This window comes from Silurus aristotelis (assembly GCF_946808225.1).
Source record: "Silurus aristotelis genome assembly, chromosome: 16".
Classification (NCBI taxonomy): domain Eukaryota; kingdom Metazoa; phylum Chordata; class Actinopteri; order Siluriformes; family Siluridae; genus Silurus; species Silurus aristotelis.
Window position 1 is genome coordinate 15924247 of NC_139589.1, and position 19505 is coordinate 15943751.

General features: G+C 39.6%; 1 protein-coding gene across 2 annotated transcripts in view; it reads right to left on the bottom strand.

The window, feature by feature from the left end:
• jakmip2 (janus kinase and microtubule interacting protein 2) overlaps positions 1–19505 on the bottom strand; it is an 88429-nt gene that overhangs the window by 43584 nt on the left and 25340 nt on the right. For both annotated transcript variants that reach the window (XM_083565086.1, XM_083565087.1), the window contains 4 exons: positions 17276–17485; positions 15023–15121; positions 14752–14898; positions 5899–6039 (listed from right to left, as the gene is read on the bottom strand). In XM_083565086.1, the coding sequence (XP_083421212.1) occupies positions 5899–6039; positions 14752–14898; positions 15023–15121; positions 17276–17485 (597 nt within the window). The remainder of the gene's footprint in view (positions 1–5898; positions 6040–14751; positions 14899–15022; positions 15122–17275; positions 17486–19505) is intronic.

Below are 19505 nucleotides of genomic sequence, written 5' to 3' on the forward strand. Positions count from 1 at the left end.
CTTGCTCAACATGGACAAACTTACACATAAATAATTATAAACCCCATTATCTGTGCAAAGCCGCTTTGATACAATGTTCATTGTTAAAATACAAATAAAAATTGATTGAATTGAATTGTGCAGACCTGCAGTAACTACAGGGGAATCAAGTTGATCAGTCACAAGATAAAGTTATAGGAAAGAGTAATGAAAGCCAGGCCAGAGAAGAGGTGACCATCTGTGAGCAACAGTATAGTTTCATGCCAAGGAAAAGCACTAAGGACGCAATATTTGCTTTGCGAATGCTGATGGAGAAGTATAGAGAGGGTCAGAAGGAGTTACAATGTGTATTTGTGGATTTAGAGAGAGCGTACGACAGGGTGCAGAGAGGGGAGTTGTGGTATTGTTTAAGGAAGTCAGGTGTCACAGTGAAGTATGTGAGGATGGTGCAGGACATGTATGAGGACAGTGTGACAGCAGTGAAGTGTGGAGTAGGAAAGACACACTAGTTTAAGTTGAAGGTTGGATTGCTACAAGGATTGGCTCTGAGCCCTTTCCTGTTTGAAAGGGATGATGGTGATAGACAGGTTGACGAACGAGATCAGACAGGAGTGATGTATGATGTTTGCTGATGATATTGTGATTTGTGGTGAGAGTAGGGAGCAGGTTGAGAAGAGCCTGGAGATGTGAAGGTGCACACTGGACAGAAGTAGAATTAAAGTCAGTAGGAGTAAGACAGAGTACATGTGAGAGGGAGGGCAGTGGAGTGGTGCGGTTGCAGGGTGGTATGTTGTATGGTTTAGAGACAGTGGCATTGACTTAAACACAGGACGGAGCTGAAGGAGGCAGAGCTGCAGATGCTGGGATTTTCAATGGGAGTGATGGACAGGATTAGAAATTAGTTTATTAGAGGGATGTAGGTCTTAGGCATGTAGGTCGTTTTGGGGACAAAGTAAGAGAGGCCCGGTTGAGATGGTTTGGACATGTGCAGCCAAAAGAAGAAAAAGACAGATCATCAGTTAATCAAACCAGTTCTAAAGCTGGTGAAACTAGGAACTATTTTGAGCATACTGGCTGAAATAGGTTTGTGAAATTCAATAACTTGGTGGAGTACATCTCATCAGAACAATAAAGAAGACCATCCCTTCTCCCAATAACAAGGTGTTGTGTCTTAACACTGCTGACGTGAGGAAATCTCTTAGCAAAGTCAACCCACGAAAAAGCTGCTGGACCGGGCAACATTTGATGTACAGACCACCTGATGTGGCAGAAAACCAACATCTTCCACATCTATCTCTCTATGCCATGCCAATGTTACAACATGCTTCAAGGCCACCAACATAATCCCCATGCCAAATAATCTTTTAGTGTCCTGCCTGAATGATTAATGTTCTATTACTGTCAGTGTTGGGCAACTTTTAAAAGTAATGCATTACAATATTGAGTTACTCCCCAAAAAAGTAACTAATTACGTTACTTAGTTACTTTTTATGGAAAGTAATGCGTTATATTACTTTTGCGTTACTTTTGCGTTACTTGTATCTCTATCACGCCTTACAGGTGTAACAGGTGTAATATAGATAATTGCCATTAAGAAATCAGTTATATTAGGGCAATAGACATGTCTAAAACATTTAAAATGCTTAATAACTTCTGAGAACAATAAGATGATCGACTAAATTTTGACCACAAGGCTGAACACTTTCCAGTCGCACTTCTGTACACTGCTTTGCAATCTGCCTTCGCCGTCAGAAATGTAACTATCGTTCGTGTATATAAGGTTAAGGGTGTGGGCTGCACACCGGTTATGTGGAGGAAGAACATACCTTTCGCTGTCATCTCGTAAAACATAATGCAATTCCGTAAATAAGACCTCGTCCTCGTCTACATCATTCTCTGCTTCATCATCAGCTTGAAACATTCTGAATGCTTTTACAAAGTTCGCGCTATTATCAGTGACCGTGGCAGTTTATCTTCCCACAAAGAGCAAACGAGCTGTTAATTTGCTTTATCTCCGCTGCGATGGCATCATGTGTCTCCCACGGAAAACTTTTATTCTGAGCAGTCAACAGATCTGCAGTGGTGGAAAGTCGGCAAGTTTTCTATATTTCTGTCTCCATTTCCATATATGCAACATTGCATAATGTTGCATATATTCAACATTTTATACACACACACACACACACACACACACACACACACACACATCTGTAGCTTTGCATGCAGATGTTTATTTATTTATTTTTTTAAGTGGTATTTTTTGCAGTTGACAAGAGCTTTTCACCAACACATAATCTACACTTAACCATTATTCCTTTCTCCTTTTCCTCGACTATTTCAAAATAATAAGAATACTTCCATCACAGTAATGTAATTCTCTGGTTTGCCATCTCCGCTTCTGACCAGCTTCTGTTCCCGCGGCTCGCACGTATGAGTGCGCGATTCTACGTGACTACGTTCATTTTAATTCAGTATTTATTTTTTTATGCAAAATAATTTAACTGAAAAGTAACTTGCATTACTTTTTTTTTAAAGTAACTCAGATATTGCTGTGTAAATTTATAAAGTAACGCGCTACTTTACTCGTTACTCCAGAAAAGTAATATTATTATATAACGCACCTTACTTGTAACCCAACACTGGTGGTCCCCTGGTGGTCTAGTGGTTATGATGCAGCGCTCTCACCGCTGCGACCCGGGTTCGATTCCCGGTCAGGGAACCATCCCCAGCCACTCTCAGTGCCGGTCCCAAGCCCGGATAAATTGGGGAGGGTTGCGTTAGGAAGGGCATCCAGCGTAAAACATATGCCAAATCAAACGTGCGGAGGATCCGCTGTGGCGACCCCTAACGGGAGAAGCCGAAAGAAACGATACTATACTATACTATACTTGTAACCCAACACTGATTACTGTCCACTTAGACGCATCATCCTGAAGTGCTTAAAAAGCATGTCATGAGGCACATCAAAACCCTCCTGCTCCCTCACTGGATCGACTACACTTTGCTTATCAACCTTACCTGGTCCACAGATGATGTTATCACAACTAGACTATATCTGGCCTGTACCCAACTTGACACACAAGGACACAGATATTTAAATGCAGTTCATAGACTTCAGCTCATCATTTAACACCATTCTTCCTCAGCACCTGATTGGGAAACTGAGACTGTTGGGACTGAACACTTCCATCTGCACCTGGACGTTTTCACTGTGAGAAATTAATCAGTACAGATTAATGAAAAACACCTCCTTGTGAACCACCACCCTGTGTGTTTTGTCCCGTGCTGTTCAATCTGCTGACTTTTGACTCTGTAGCAATTCACAGCTAAAACCACATCAAGTTCGCTGATGACAAAACTGTGAAGGATCTCGCAAAATTGACAAGTCAGCAGCGTACAAAGGGGAAGTGTATTGGCTAATGGACAAATGGGGTAAAACTAACAATCCGTCTCTGAATGTGGACAAAACAAAAGAGGTGGTTATTGACTTCAGGAAGACACTGAACTCTCTGTTGCACAGCAACGATTACACTATGGAGATCATGAACAACACCAAACTGGCTGAGAACCTCACCTGATCCCTAAACTTCATAACTAGAAAAGTCCAGCAATGTCTCAGTCTTATCCTTACCAGGTTCTACAAAGAGAATAGAGCATCCTGAGTAACTGCATTACTACCTTGTATAAGCACTGTACCATCTAAGATTGCAAGACCCTGCAGCAAATAATAAAGAGAGCAGAGAGGATTATCAAGGTCCCATCTGCAAAGCCACCAGCACTGTGGTTGACCACACACCGTCATATACTCTTCAACCTTCAGCTGTCTGGAAGAGGGTACCAAAGTATTCAGGCCCTCACATCCTGACCATGCAACCCTTTTTTTTTTTGCACAATCCATTATACACACACATATTCACATGAACACTTTTATAAGAAGGTTCTTGCAATAATAACTGCTGCAAAATCACATAATTTATTATTATCTATATACAGTGGTGTTAAACAGTGTTTGCCTGTTGTTGTTTCTTGTTGTTTTGCATGTTTGTCACACTTTGATGTTTCAGATCATCAAACTAATTTAAATATTAGTAAAAGAAAACACAAGTAAACACAACATGCAGTTTTTATATTAAGGTTTTTATTATTGAGGGAAAACAAAATCCAAAACTACATGGCCCTGTGTGAAAAAGTGTTTGCTCCCTAAACCTAACAACTGGTGAGGTCACACTTAGCAGCAACAACTGCAAACAAGCGTTTGCGATAACTTGCAATTAGTCTGTTACAGCACTGTGGAGGAATTTTGGTTCACTCATCTATGCAGAATTGTTGTAATTCAGGCACATTGATAGGTTTTCGAGCATAAACCGCCTTTTTAAGGTGCCACAGCATCTCAATAGGATTCAGGTCAGGACTTTGACTAGGCCACTCCAAAGTCTTCATTTTGTTTTTCTTCAGCCATTCAGAGGTGGACTTGCTGGTGTGTTTTGGATCATTGTCCTGCTGCAGAACCCAAGTTCGCTTCAGCTTGAGGTCACAAACAGATGGCCGGACATTCTTATTCAGGATTTTTTGGTAAACAGCAGAATTCATGGTTTTATCACATGTAACCATTTATCACAGCAAGTCTTCCAGGTCCTGAAGCAGCAAAACAGCCCCAGACCATCACACTACCACCACCATATTTTACTGTTGGTATGATGTTCTTTTTCTGGAATGCGGTGTTACATTTATGCCAGACGTAATGGGACACACACCTTCCAAAATGTTAAACTTTTGTCTCGTCAGTCCAGAGTATTTTCCTAAATGTCTTGGGGAACATCAAGATGTTTTCTGGCAAAACTGAGGCAAGCCGTTATGTTCCTTTTGCTTAGCAGGGGTTTTCGTCTTGGAACTTTGTTATGCAGACCATTTTTGCCCAGTTTCTTTCTTATGGTGAACACTGACCTTAACTGAGGCAAGTAAGGCCTTTGGATGTTGTTTTGGGGTCTTTTGTGACCTCTTGGATGAGTCGTTGCTTTGCTTTTGGGGTAATTTTGGTCGGCTGGCCACTCCTGGGAAGGTTCTCCACTGTTCCATGTTTTTGCCATTTGTGAATAATGGCTCTCACTGTGGTTCCCTGAAGTCCCAAAGTTTTAGAAATGGCTTTATAACATTTTTCAAAATGATAGCTCTCAATTACTTTCTTTCTCATTTGTTTCGGAATTTCTTTGGATCCCTGCATGAAGTCTAGCTTTTGAGGATCTTTTGGTCTACTTTACTTTGTCAGGCCTATTTAAGAGATTTCCTGATTGCAAACAGGTGTGGCAGTAATCAGGCCTGGGTGTGGCCAGAGAAATTGAACTGTGATAAACCACAGTTTTAACAGGGGGGCAAACACTTTTTCACAAAGAGCCATGTAGTTTTGGATTTAGTTTTCCCTCAATAATAAAAATCTTCATTTAAAAACTGCATGTTGTGTTCACTTGTGTTGTTTTTTACTAACATTTGAATTATTTTTGATGATCTGAAACATTAAAGTGTGACAAACATGCAAAAAAATAAGAAATCAGGAAGGGGGCAAACACTTTTTTCACACCACTGTGTGTACATATATATATATATATATATATATATATATATATATATATATATATATATATATATATATATATATATATATATATATATATATATATATATATATATATTATTGCTATGTGTGCGGTGCTGCACTGTTAATGTGTTTTACCCTGTACACTGTACTGTACTATTTATGGTTGGAATGACAATAAAAGCTACTTGATTTGAGGTAATGTATATAATATTCTGACAACATAACAGGAGATATTTTAAACATGTGAATGCATTTTTAGCATACAACACACACATCACCAGCATGTGAAATAAAATTACCAACAGCCTGAAAAGCATCTCACTCACTCTTGTCAGCTCATCAATCATGTTCTGCTGCTCAAGAACCTGCAGCTTAAGAAATGCAATCTCTTGTTCATCTTGTGCCTGGTCCAGGTCATTTAAAGATTTTAGCTTCTTTAATGGTGGATGAGAAGAAATTTTCTCTTTCTGAAATAAAAGAAGTAAAAGTAAATTAGATTTGATTTTCACAGAAGATGCTAACATTTAAACATTAACAATTAAATAGGGCTATAACTTCATTGTATGTGCAATATAACAATGCCATAGATAAAAAAAGAGGTTGCAAAATAACAAAACTTGGAAGATCAAGATCACACCATCAATAGGTAGTAATGATTTCATGAACCTTTTTAATAATTAGGGTAAACACATCAGGCAAAAAATCCAGACAATTAATATAAATCCAACCTATTTTATAAATAACCCTGTAAACAGCAGTGTAATTATAACAGACAATCAATTACAAAGTTTTACTACTATTAAAAAAAGAATGACTTAATTTGATTTATTTCCTCATCAAACTCATCAACCTGCATTCTCGATCCCTTGCCTACAAGTTTCTTTAAACAGATAATTCCAGAGGTAATTGAACCTGTTTTAAAATTAATAAAATCTTCCATTAGCACTGGTTATGTACCAAAATCCTTCAAACTGGCAGTTATCCACCCCCTAATTAAGAAACCTGACCTTGACCCATGTCAGCTGTCCAACTACAGACCAATATCAAATCTCCCCTTTATCTCCAAGGTGTTTAAAAGGTTGTAGCACAGCAGTTATGCTCAGGCCTACTTAGGAATAAAATTTTTGAAATGCATCAGTCAGGATTTAGGCCTCATCATAGCACAGAGACGGCGATAGTTAAAGTGGTAAGTTACCTGTTATTGGCCTCTAATCAGGGTTTTGTCTCTTTACTTGTTTTGTTTGATCTTAGAGCAGCTTTTGACACCATTGATCATACTATCCTGCTTGCTAGACTTGAGAACTTTGTTGGAATAAAGGGAACAGCTCTATCGGTTCAATTGGAGGCCACTCTGTGGAGCTGGGGACGGTTTCTCATCAATGTCCTGGGTGGCTCCATGAAATTCCACAGTATAAAGGGCAGCTTTAAGGATGGATTTTAGTTAATGTCAACAGTCTGCTACACTGACTCAGGACTACTGTTTGCTTCTGATCACCATCACTGTACCCCACAATATCATTTATCTGCAACAAATGGACAATCGGTGCAACCCAGATGAGGATGGGTTCCCTCTTGAGTCTGGTTCCTCTCAAGGTTTATTCCTTATGCCATCTCGGGAAATTTTTCCTTGCCACAGTTGCTCATCAGGGACAGACTTACTTACATAGAACATTTTTACTTTTAATCACCACATTATCTGTGTAAAGCTGCTTTGAGACAATGTTCATTGTTAAAAGCGCTATACAAATAAAAATCAATTGAATTGAATTGAATCTCCTCCCTGTAAGCCAGGGGTAGCCAACCCACAGTTGAAGAGGTTCCCTCTTCAGTCTGGTTCCTCTAAAGCATATGTGTCAAACTCAAGGCCCGCGGTCTAAATGTGGCCCGCCACGTTATTTTATGTGGCCCGCGAGAGCTGAAAAGGTCTAATTATCTTATAATAAATAAGTCAAAATGGTGCCTTGACCATAAACTACATTTCCCATAATGCATGCCAATCATGTTACCCGTGAAGTGATGGCATCCCACCACTAGATTGCAGTGTTTCCACATCAGTGTCATTTTCAGAATTAAGAAATACAAACAATGATCCAAAAATGTTGGAAGAGAAAAATGTATGCAGATAGAAGACTGTTTCAAGAAAGATGGGAAGGCAAATATATGTTTGTGCTTCAAGGAGAAAAACCAATATGTCTTTTGTGTTATGAGGCAGTGGTGGTTGCCAACGTGTACAATCAACGTCGGCATTTTGACACCAAACACAGAGCTAAGTATGCCAAAGTGAGCCTCCAAAAAAACAACAAATGGTGCAAGAATTAAAAGGCAAATTGCGTTTGTTATTGCAGACAAACGTTCACTGTAATTAAACCATCTCTCATTAGTTTGATGTATCCCTGCAAGGCTGTGTGCAGCCATTTGTTTATGTAAAATGCTACACCTGTCACACATGTTCTTAGCAGCTCACAATTGTTGGTTGAACCGATATTCTGCCCCTCAACTATGACAAAATGTTTTGAACAAAGTTTTAATTTCATAACTTGTTATTTATTCCTATTCAGTTATTTATCCCTATTCATTTGGATAGTTTGATCGTTGATTGATGGAGTAATGTGGGTTTCATAAGCTGACAAATTAAAAGGATTTATGTTATAACAGAGCAACAAGCAAACATTTCTTTTTACATTTATGCAAATATATATGTAATATTTGTAAGTTGAATAAATAAAAATCTTTTTATTTAACATTAAGAAGAAGTTGCATTTATTTTACACTATGTTTAGTTACATTGAGCTACATTTATCTTGCCTCAAAGTTACATCTGACCCTTTGAGGGAAACCATTATGCTGATGTGGCCCTCAGTGAAAATGAGTTTGACACCCCTGCTCTAAAGGTTTCTTCCTTATGCCATCTCGGAGAGTTTTTCCTTGCCACAGTCGCCACCGGCTTGCTCATCAGGGACAAACTTACACTTATAAAGAACATCTTATTCATTTTTATCACCACATTATCTGTGTAAAGCTGCTTAGAGACAATGTTAATTGTTAAAAGCGCTATACAAAATTTTTTTTTACATTTTATTGAATCGCTATCGACCTATTGCCAGGTGCCAAACTGCCAAAGGGTGGAATCTATTCGCTATCCATCCCGGATCCCCAGTTCCCATTCGTACTGGAGGTGGACGCCTCATCCACAGGCGTATGAGCAGACATATCCCAACATACGGGTAACCCTCCACGCCTACAACCCTGCGCCTTCTTCTCCAGGAAACTATCGCTTGCAGAACAAAACTATGGCATCGGGAATCAAGAACTTCTGGCCATCAAAATGACCAAAACCCTCAGTTCACGTCCCACGTTTGAAAAGCATTCTTTAAACTGCATAGTGTTACTGTGAACTTGTCATCTGGTTGTCATCAACAGACCAATGGCCAGACAGAACGGAAGATACAGGAAATTGGATGCTACCTCCGATCCTACTGCCACCAGGATCAAAACAACTGGTTCCTCCCTTGGGCTGAGTATGCACAGAGCTCCCACTGCCAAAAAACGACAAGAAACCACTGGCCTGACCCCATTTTCAGTGTGTACTTGGCTTCCAACCTTCCATGTTCCCCTGGTCGGAAGGACCTTCCAACTTCCCTGCGGTAAATCACTGATTACGGGAGAGCAAGAGAGTCTGGAAGTCTGGGAGCACACACCCGGCAACAAAGAGCCCTTTGAACCACAAAAGCTTTGCAGATCCTCGGTATATTGGGCTGTTCACGATTGTTTTGCAGATCCTCGGTATATTGGGCTGGTCACGATTCCAAGGCGGGTCAACAACGTGTGCTATTGGCTCGACCTCTGTCCCAGGTACCGCATCCAGCCTACTTTCCAAAACCCTTTTTCCCCTCTTCCACAGAGAACCCCGGAGCAGCTAACGATCTGCCTCCCCCCGAGGTGCTGGACCAACCCTCCTTATACTCCGTCCAAGAGATTCTGGACTCTCGACGTCAGGGCCCCACACTGGAATACCTCGTCGATTTGGAGGGGTATGGGTCAGAGGAACACATTCCTGGGTCCCCAGACAGGACGTCCTGGACCCGGAACTCCTGGAGGAGTTCCACCTCAATCACCCTGACCGCCTCAGACCCAGAGGTCGGGCGTCCCCAGCGCCAGGTTAGGGTGTCACTTAGGGTGTCAGGAGCACCCCTGGAGGAGGGGGTAATGTCAGAGAACCACCAGCCACGCCCCCCTCTGATGCCTGGTATTCCGTGATAGATATATGCACAGTATTTCAAATAAAAAATTTTACACAATGTTCTGCAGTTATCTAATGGTATTTAGTATATTTGATGCTATCCTGTATTCCGTGCAATCGGGTCATCTCCTCCTCCTGTGCTCCAGTAGTGGACAATGTGATAGTGAGACAGTGGTGATTACATATTGCCCAAATAGATCAACTGAGGATGCCATTTCCACTGTACTTCATTCTGCCCTGACTCACTTGGATAACCCTGACACCTATGCCAGGATGCTGTTTGTTAATTTCAGCTCAGCTTTTAATACAGTTAGCCCTTCCAAGCTAACCCTGAAGCTGGAACAACTTGGCATCAGCACACAACTCTGCAATTGGACTCTGGACTTCCTTACGAACAGATCACAGTCTGTTTGTCTGAACACTGTCACCTCCTCCAGTCTCACCATCAGCACTGGGGTTCCTCAGGGATGTGTATTGTCTCCACTACTATACTCCCTTTTCACCCATGACTGCATACCTGTCCATACCTCAAACAGCATTATAAAGTTTGCAGACGACACCACAGTGTACACAGTGACATTTTTTACTGTGTTACCGCAAAGAGCCACATCATACACATGGGCACACATGAACAGCACCCATCCCTTCCTCTCACACACACACACACACACACACACACACACGCACGCACGCAAGCACGCACGCACGCACACACACACACACACACACACACACCTCTGCTCAGCCAGATTTATTGTAAATGTCACACACCAACATAATGACAGAAATTGACTCCTACAGTTCTAAGACCACAGGCCAGTCATTTTCAACAATGAACATTGTGTGCACTGTCTCACACACACAAACTCTTAGCCTAACCAAGTCCACAAACAAAAATATAATAATTTACAATAGTGTTTTTCTTTTACTATGCATGTTACTTAGTGGGACTTTTGGCATTCCTTGCCTTGAACAATCCCCTTCAAATCTGCCTCGTATTCCGTTGTTGCCACTCGAAGCAATTCTTTCACATGGGTGTCAGTCAGAACAGATTGATGCTTTGAGTTCACGTGTTTCAGGATAGAAAACACAGACTTTGTTTGTGAGGGGTTTTTTTATGCGCGTGTTCACTTCGCTTGAATTCAATACGGTATTTTTGTCAAATGCGCATGTGCGTGAGATGAATATACCGCAGGGGTGGGCAATTAATTTTTGCAAGGGGCCACATGAGAAACCTGAATTGTGTCAGAGGGCCACACCAACGCTATTATTTTAGGGATGCACCGAAATGAAAATTCTTGGCCGAAACCAAAAAACAAAAATGAGGAAACCGAGGCCAAAACCGAAAACCGAAACACCGAAAGAAAAGATTATGTCAATTATTAGAATGTGTACTAACCTCACTAAAATCAATGCATTGCAATTCAAAGAATAAATCAATTACAAAAGTTTTTTATTTATTATTATAAATTATTGTTATTTATTTGTTAGCATTCATAGTATTGACAGACAGGCAGCGGTCAATTATTATTAGCAACGGTCCGTTAAACGAAAATGATTGACCGCCAAACGTTTGGAAGCCTATTCGAATGAATGGAACGTTCTAATCTACAGCATTAAGAAGAGCCGTGTAATAAATAATATTATATTATACTTATTATTATTTTTAGGATCCACGGGGAATGTTTTTAACCCGTCAAGCCACTGGAGACCAGTGATCTAAGTCAATGAATTCTATAATTTTGTGTGTTATGCCTTTTGCCTTGGCACCATCACTGGAAAACTTTCCTGCCTTTTCAAAAACGTCCTCTACAGACGGAGTGCGCATGCTCGGATTGACTTTACTTTTCTGCGCCGCGTTCTTCTCATATTTAGAATGGCAATCGGGATGTTTGGATTTCAGGTGATAAATTAAACCCCGATGTGGAGAAACTCTTTGCAGATACACCCCCTCTTGAAATTTCAGCATTGCATGTTTTGTACATCGCTATCCGCACACCGCAGACATGTTGGCTCTTATCCAGATAACCGTGTGCTGGCTGCGCTTTTTTTATTGCGTCATTACAAATGTGTTTCTGCTGTGTTGTTTCTGTGATTTAGGTATTTCGGCCGAAAATTTTCCGGTGGCCATCCCTGTAATTTATGATTGGCCTCACGTGGGCCGGACAGGGATGTACAAGGGAGCTGAATGTGGCCCGCGGGCCGTAGTTTGCCCAGGTCTGATATACCACAAAGTTTTCCAGTAGGGGCAAGCTCATTTAAGTCTTAAAAATACCGTATTGAACTCAAGTGAAGCGAACACGCACATAAAAAACAAACAAACAAACAAACACAAACTTCGCTATGAACGTAAGAGCCGCATGAAACCAGCCAAAGAGCCGCATGCGGCTCGCGAGCCGCGGGTTGGCCACCCCTGGCTTACAGGGAGGAGATTCAATTCAATTCAATTCATTTTTATTTGTATAGCGCTTTTAACAATGAACATTGTCTTAAAGCAGCTTTACACAGATAATGTGGTGATTAAAAGTAAATATGTTCTTTGTAAGTAAGTTTGTCCCTGATGAGCATCTGTGGTAAGGAAAAACTCCCCGAGATGGCATAAGGAAGAAACCTTGAGAGTAACCAGACTCAAGAGGGAACCCATCCTCATCTGGGTTGCACCGAATGTCCATTTGAAGCAGATATACAATGTTGCAGGGTACAGTGTTGATGATCAGAAGCGAACTGTATTCCTGAGGCAGTGTAGGAGACTGTTGACACTAATGTTGACATTAACTACAGTCCAATCCATCCTCAAAGCGCCCGTCTAATAGCTCCAGCACCTAATATCATGGTGTGAGGACAATAACCAAGGAGGTCATTGTGGATTTCAGACGTGCTGGCAATCACACTCATCCCCCAATTCTCGAACTGCTGTTGAGCGTGTACCCAGCTTCAAGTTCCTTGGAATACACATCTCTGAGGACCTCACCTGGTCTCCGAACTCTTCCATCCTGATCAGAAAGGCACAACAGTGCCTATATTTTCTGAGGAGACTTAAAAAGTCCCGTCTGTGCTACAGGATACTGGAGAACTTTTACCGCTGTACCATTGAGAGTATCCTCACAAACTGCATCTCAGTGTGGTACAGCAACTGCACAGCTTCAGACTGTTAAGCCCTTCAGAGGGTGGTGAAAACTGTCCAACGAATCATCGGTATTGAACTACCCACCTTAGAGAACATTTTCAAAAAAACGCTGTTTGCAAAGGGTGAGGGGCATCATTAAAGATCCCTCTCACCCCAACCACGGACTGTTTACACCCGTACACTGTTTATATATATATATATATATATATATATATATATATATATATATATATATATATATATATATATATATTCATAATGACATTCCTTTTGTACAGCTATATCTGTCATTCCACTTCATACTGTATCATACTTATATGAAACCACACTATATATACCCTTATTCAGTTATATGTACATATTACTACACCTTCTGTATAACCTCATACCCTTATTTATTACACTGCCACTTGTAAATAAGCTATATATGCACTTCTGGTTAGATGCTAACTGCATTTCAGTGGCTCTGTACATGTACCCGCACAATGACAATAAAGTTGAATCTAATCTAATCTAATATTTAGATTTGTGTTTTTACGCTGGATGCCCTTTCTAACGCAACCCTCCCCATTTATCCGGGCTTGGGACCGGCACTAAGAGTGGCTGGGGTTGGTTCCCTGACCAGGGTTCTCCCGACAAGTTTGCTTTTTAGAGATCGCAACCTTTGCGTGGGAATTTGTGTACGCACATTTACAAATGAGACCCCAGAGGTTGCACAGGCCTAATACACTACTTACTAAAAAAACATTTTTTAATTTCCATGAAATGTATAATGGCTGTCCAGAAACATACCGTATTTTCCGCACTATAAGCCGCTACTTTTTTTCCCACGCTTTGAACCCCACGGCTTAAACAGCGAAGCGGGCAATATATGGATTTTTCCGGGTTTTTTCCGGTTTCACAAGCTTCAAACCAAAAAACTGAGCCCCGTAACATTAGACCAATGAAATTGTCAAACGGGCTCAGGTGAACCAATGAAACTCTTTATATTAAATCAGACGTGCTCCCACTGAATCGGGCGGCACCACATCACAAATATGGATGAGGTTCCTCTGATGTTTGACCTGCCGCTCACTCGGACTGTCTACAGGAAATGCGAATCATTCGTCACGCTGAAAACAACCGGGCATGACGCACAACGATGCCAAAAGAAAAACTCCCGAGAGAAATTGTTGTGAAAGGAAGGAGGAAGACAGTGAACAATGACTTTCTTGGTAGGCTACTGTTTAGATACAAGCCGTGTAACAGACAGTCTTTCGTTAAAGCCTGTGTAAAGTTCATTAGTTTCAGTGTAGGAACCTGAGGCTTATAGACAGGTGCGGCGTATTTATGTTCAAAATAAAAATCTTTGTCAAATTCAGTGGGTGCGGCTTATATTTGGGTGTGCTTAATAGTCCGGAAATTACGGTAGTTTTTTATTACAGGTTTTAGTTATTTATAAATTGTTATTGGTCGCATGAAACCAGTAACAATATTTATGAAAGCTGCATGCTAGAGCATTATGCTACTTTTTTTACTTATTAAATGGCTAGGCTATTTTGAATTAACCCTTCCCTTACAAAAGAAGTCTATTTTGTGAATTTATAGCTTCAGTCCAATAAAGGGTTTGTCTTTTTTTTTTTTACTTCAGAAAAGGGCTCTATGTGTAAACTTAAAATGGGCTGACTGCAGCAGCATAGATTCCTAAAGCACATCAGGTTTCAAAAGTGATTCTAACATATGTCAATATTCCTTATTTACCCTACTAATTGGGGAAAAATTAATGTTATAATGCAAATCTTGTGAGGCTTCGTAATGTGTGAAAGAACCTACCATCTCCAGATTGTCTTTGGTCAAGGTCTTAATCTTCTCTTCCATGCGCTGGAGAGACTGAGTCAGCTCATCATTCTTCTTATTCAATATCTTGTTCTTCTCCAGCAATGGTTTACATTGCTTCTCTGACTCCCGCATTCGTTTTAGCTTTGAAAGGGAAAACAATAAACAAAGAAAGTAAAGTTTAAATATGAAAAAAAAAAAAAAAAAAAAAAACATTCTTTAGTTAACACCTTTGTATACAAAAGATTATTTTAGGAATTTGACATACTAGCTCATTTCTTTCATCCACTAGAAGGGCGTTACGGTCCTCCAACTTTCGGATCGTGGCGTTCAGTTCAGCAACACGTCTTTGATTCCTCCTCATTTCCTATGCATATGAGACAGCAACCTTAAGTAATAATTTATAATAAGTAAGTAATAAGTAATATTAATCCATTTACAATGTCCTCAAAATGTCAATAAACATGCTATATAAATACATTGATTAACTTTACATGTAAAATGATAAACAACTGTCAGAACATACAGTGTATTGCCACTTGCTATGTTTGGGGCTGTGTAGCCACAGACTGGTCATTGTGCCCTTGATGACCCCTGTTTTCCACTGAAGTGTACAACTAAAATGTTCGGGTGGGCATTAAAAAAGAAGGACTGATGTTTTGTAATGCATTTTAAGTTTACAACATGGGGACAGGTAGGGGCATGTGCACTAAATTTCCGTGAAAGGATGGCAAAGGATGCAGGATGCGAAGGAAGCAAGCAAGCAAAGGTGATACGATGCTTTAGGCACTAATCTGCTGGGAAACCATGGGTCATGATGTTGTTACTTTGACACGCATCACCTACCTAAACACCTGTTTAATAGCAACAGTATGGCAGTGCCAACTGCCTGCCACATTACAAAAATGATTCAGGAATGGTTTGAAGAACAAAAAATCGAAGTTGTTGACCCTGCCACCAAATTCCACTAATTTTCATTCAATCAGGTATCTTTGTTCAGTACAAAAAATTGCAATTCATGGAGGCACCACCTCCAACTTACAGAACTAAAGGGTCTAGCTGCTAATGTGCCAGATACCACAGCACAACAGTTTTGTAGGTTTCGAAGGATTTGTAAAGTCCAATTACTCCTCAATAATTCAAAGATGTTTTGGTGGCCAAACTAAGGCAAGGTTGTAAAAAAATGGTTTTATGTCACAGGTCATACACCATGGCAAGACTGAGCACAGCAACAAGACACAGGATGCTTATACTGCATCCCAGACAACAATTTCAAAGCATAAACAGGGTGTCAAGATGTGCGATTCAAGCTATTTTGAAGAAGTACAAAGTAACAGATAATGCTGATTTCTTGTCTGGCCAGATGTGGTCTTTATGATAGAATGGCTGTCAAATAAAACATACACCTGACATGGAAACAATGATCAGCGACTATACACATGAAAACACAGGAACATATTTGCAGAAAAATTGCAGCAAGTGCTCTGGTCTGATGGAAGGCAACAGTGAAACATGGTGAAGGTTTCTGGTAAATTTCTGCAAATTGAGTTGGAGATTTGGTCAGGATTAATAAACAAAACCTTATCCACCATGCAATACCATCAGGAAGGTGTCTGACTAGCCCTAAATTTAATCTGCAGCAGATCAATAACCCCAAACATACAGCAAAAGTCATTAAGGACTATCTACAGTTTAGAGAAGAAAAATAAGTCCTGGAAGTAATAGTTTTTTGCCCCCACAGAGTCCTGATGTCAATATCTTTATAGTTTGTCTGGGATTACAGGAAGAGACAAAAGGACTTAAGGCATTTTTCCAATGGGTTGGAACAACCTACCTGCCGAGTTCCTTCAAAAACTGCACCTAGATGTGCATATGTACCTAGACGAATTGATGCTGATTTGTAGGCAAAGAGTGGCTATAATAAATATTGATTCAAATTGGATTTCTCTTCTATTTGTTTACTTAAAAAATTTGTGTTCAGTGATAAAACATTGCACAAACATTGTTACTTAACAGCATTTATTTTTGCAAGTGCTATTAATTAGTGCTATATAAGACTATTCTTAGGATTTTACAGGCATCAGTATCCCACCATTTTAATTCACGCAATTCAATACAATTCACGCAATACAATAACAATGCACACAGAAGGCAGTATAATATTCCCTAACATGCAGTTTGACCTTAAATTATTACATAAATACAAACTGCAGAGAGAGAGCAAAACATCATGCTTAGATCTTATTAAGATAATTAGCTTCTACATATCAATGTATTCGGTGGCATTTTCCATTTCTTAGCTTGTTTTTAAGGGGTGCCCTAGACTCCAAGTGCAAGTAATCTAGGCAAGAAAAGGCAAATACAGATTCTCATGTATCTATTTCATGAATATTGCTTTTAAGAACACAAAACCAAAAAAAAAGTTTTATCGGATTACTCAGGGTTATGTATTCAATAGCCATTTTTATTCACTGGGGATCCTATAGCTTGTAAAATTCAAAAGAATAGGGTGAGTACTTACCGGGCTCCCACAGTGCTCTGCTCCATCACCAGCCCTTCCAGGGATCTCTCTTTTTGGACTTCCAAGGTTGCATTCTGTTTCCTTCACAAGGAAAAGTTGCTCATCCAATGCATCCTTTTGAAGCTGCAACTTTTGCAGAAAACATGTCGTGGTTTCCAGCTCTTTTTCCATTGAGAAAATTGTCCTGTCTTTCGCTTTGATTTCATCTACCTGGAAAGTTACACATAAGTCACACTGAGTTTTTTTTGTTGATTAAAGTAATTCACAAAAATATACTGTAGATTGAAGTGGTATATGACATTTCTTCCCATTGTACAAAATGTGTGTGTGTGTGTGTGTGTGTGTGTGTGTGTGTGTGTGTGTGTGTGTGTGTGTGTGTGTGTGTGTGTATATGTGTGCAAGTATATATGTGTATATGTATGTGTGTGCGTGCATGATATTAATCCTGATATGATCCACAATAGTTCTGTGTTTTTTTCACTAGGATTTATCTTCTTAGCTACAGTTTATTCCCATAATTCAATGCTATTATTTACAGAAGAGACTGGAGAAGAGACTGGACAAGCTGATCAGGAAGGCCAGCTCAGTCCTGGGGATTCCCCTGGACACTGTACAGGAGGTGGGAGAAAGGAGGATGGTAGCAAAACTATCATCATTGCTGGAGAACGCCTCTCACCCCCGTATGAAACCGTTTAATCGTTGAGCAGCTCCTTCAATGACAGATTGTTACATCCTAAGTGTCTGAAGGAGCGATACAGAAGGTCTTTTCTCCCTGCGGCTATTAGACTTTACAATCAAAGCTGCTCCGAGTAAACCAGTCACTATAATACACACTGTTATCACTGTTTTACTGTGTAATAATACTACCTGTGCAATATTACCTGCAATACGTGCAATACCACCTGTGTGCAATACTACTACGTACTTTTTTTCCTTATTTGTGTTTATACATTGTGCTGTGTATATACTGTATATTATAGTATGCGTCTATTCTTTTTATATATTTGCATATATTTTTTATTTTATTTTATTAATTTATTTTTATTTTTATTTTTTTCCTACATTTCCCCACTGTGGGACGAATAAAGGTATATCTTATCTTATCTTATTTTATCTTATCTTATTTCCTAACCAACACCTGCAGGAAAGATTGAGAAACCATAACCACGAGAAAATAAAATTGCACTGTCACATAGCCAGTCAATAATTTTTTTGTCATTAAAGAAGTGGTGAAAAAAACAACAATTTTCTTTACAGCTGAACAGACAATAAACCCACAGTCACAGTAGTCAATCTGCCCTGTTATTACAATCAAAGATTCATGAAAACATCCAGTTTCTCTGTAGTTGTGTGTGTTTGTATAAATTAAAAATTAAATGTAGAAAGTAAATGTAAAAAGTTTTCCAAACACTAATTTAAAACATGCCAAAACAAAAAGACCTTTCAAATAAAAAAGTGCAAAATACTTTTATTTTATTCCATTTACACAAAGATTCACAGCAAAATCACAGCTCCTAAAAAGGCCAAAACATAAATACTGTCATAATTATGCCTAGAGGACTACATTACCCATTAGCAACTGCAGATTACAAAACTGTCACATGGCACTGAACACTTACATCTGTTTCTTATCAGCCTTGATTAGCACGTGTATTTATGAACCACATTGCACCTTACAGCTTGGCTCCTGCTTGTCATTTATGGTTGTTGTTGTCCACACTTCAGGCTATTCTGTTTAATATTTTGTCTTTGATGGAGATGAAAAACTTTTACTTTGATGATTTTGTGCAGTAAAATTATTGTACTGGTCTAGAAATCTGCTGAAGTAAAAAGTATTGAATTTTGAATGTATTTAGAGTAAAGGTTCCACAATTGTTCCACAGCCACAGAAGACAACGGTGGATGATGGCAGTATTCTCTTAATGGTAAAGAAAAGCCCCTTTTCAACATCCATTCAAGTGAAAAACACTCTCCACAAGGTCTCAAAGTCTAGAATCAAAAGACTCCACAAGAGCAAATACAGAAGGTTCACCACAAGGTACAAACTATTTGTAAACCTCAAGAATAGAAATCCCGGATTAAACTTTTCCCAAAGCATCAAAAAAATCCAGACCAGTTCTGGAAAATAATTATTTGGCCGAATTGACGTTCATCAATCATTCAACCAGAATGATGGAAAGAAAACAATATGGAAATGATCTGGAAAAGCCAACTGAAGTCAGCTGAATTT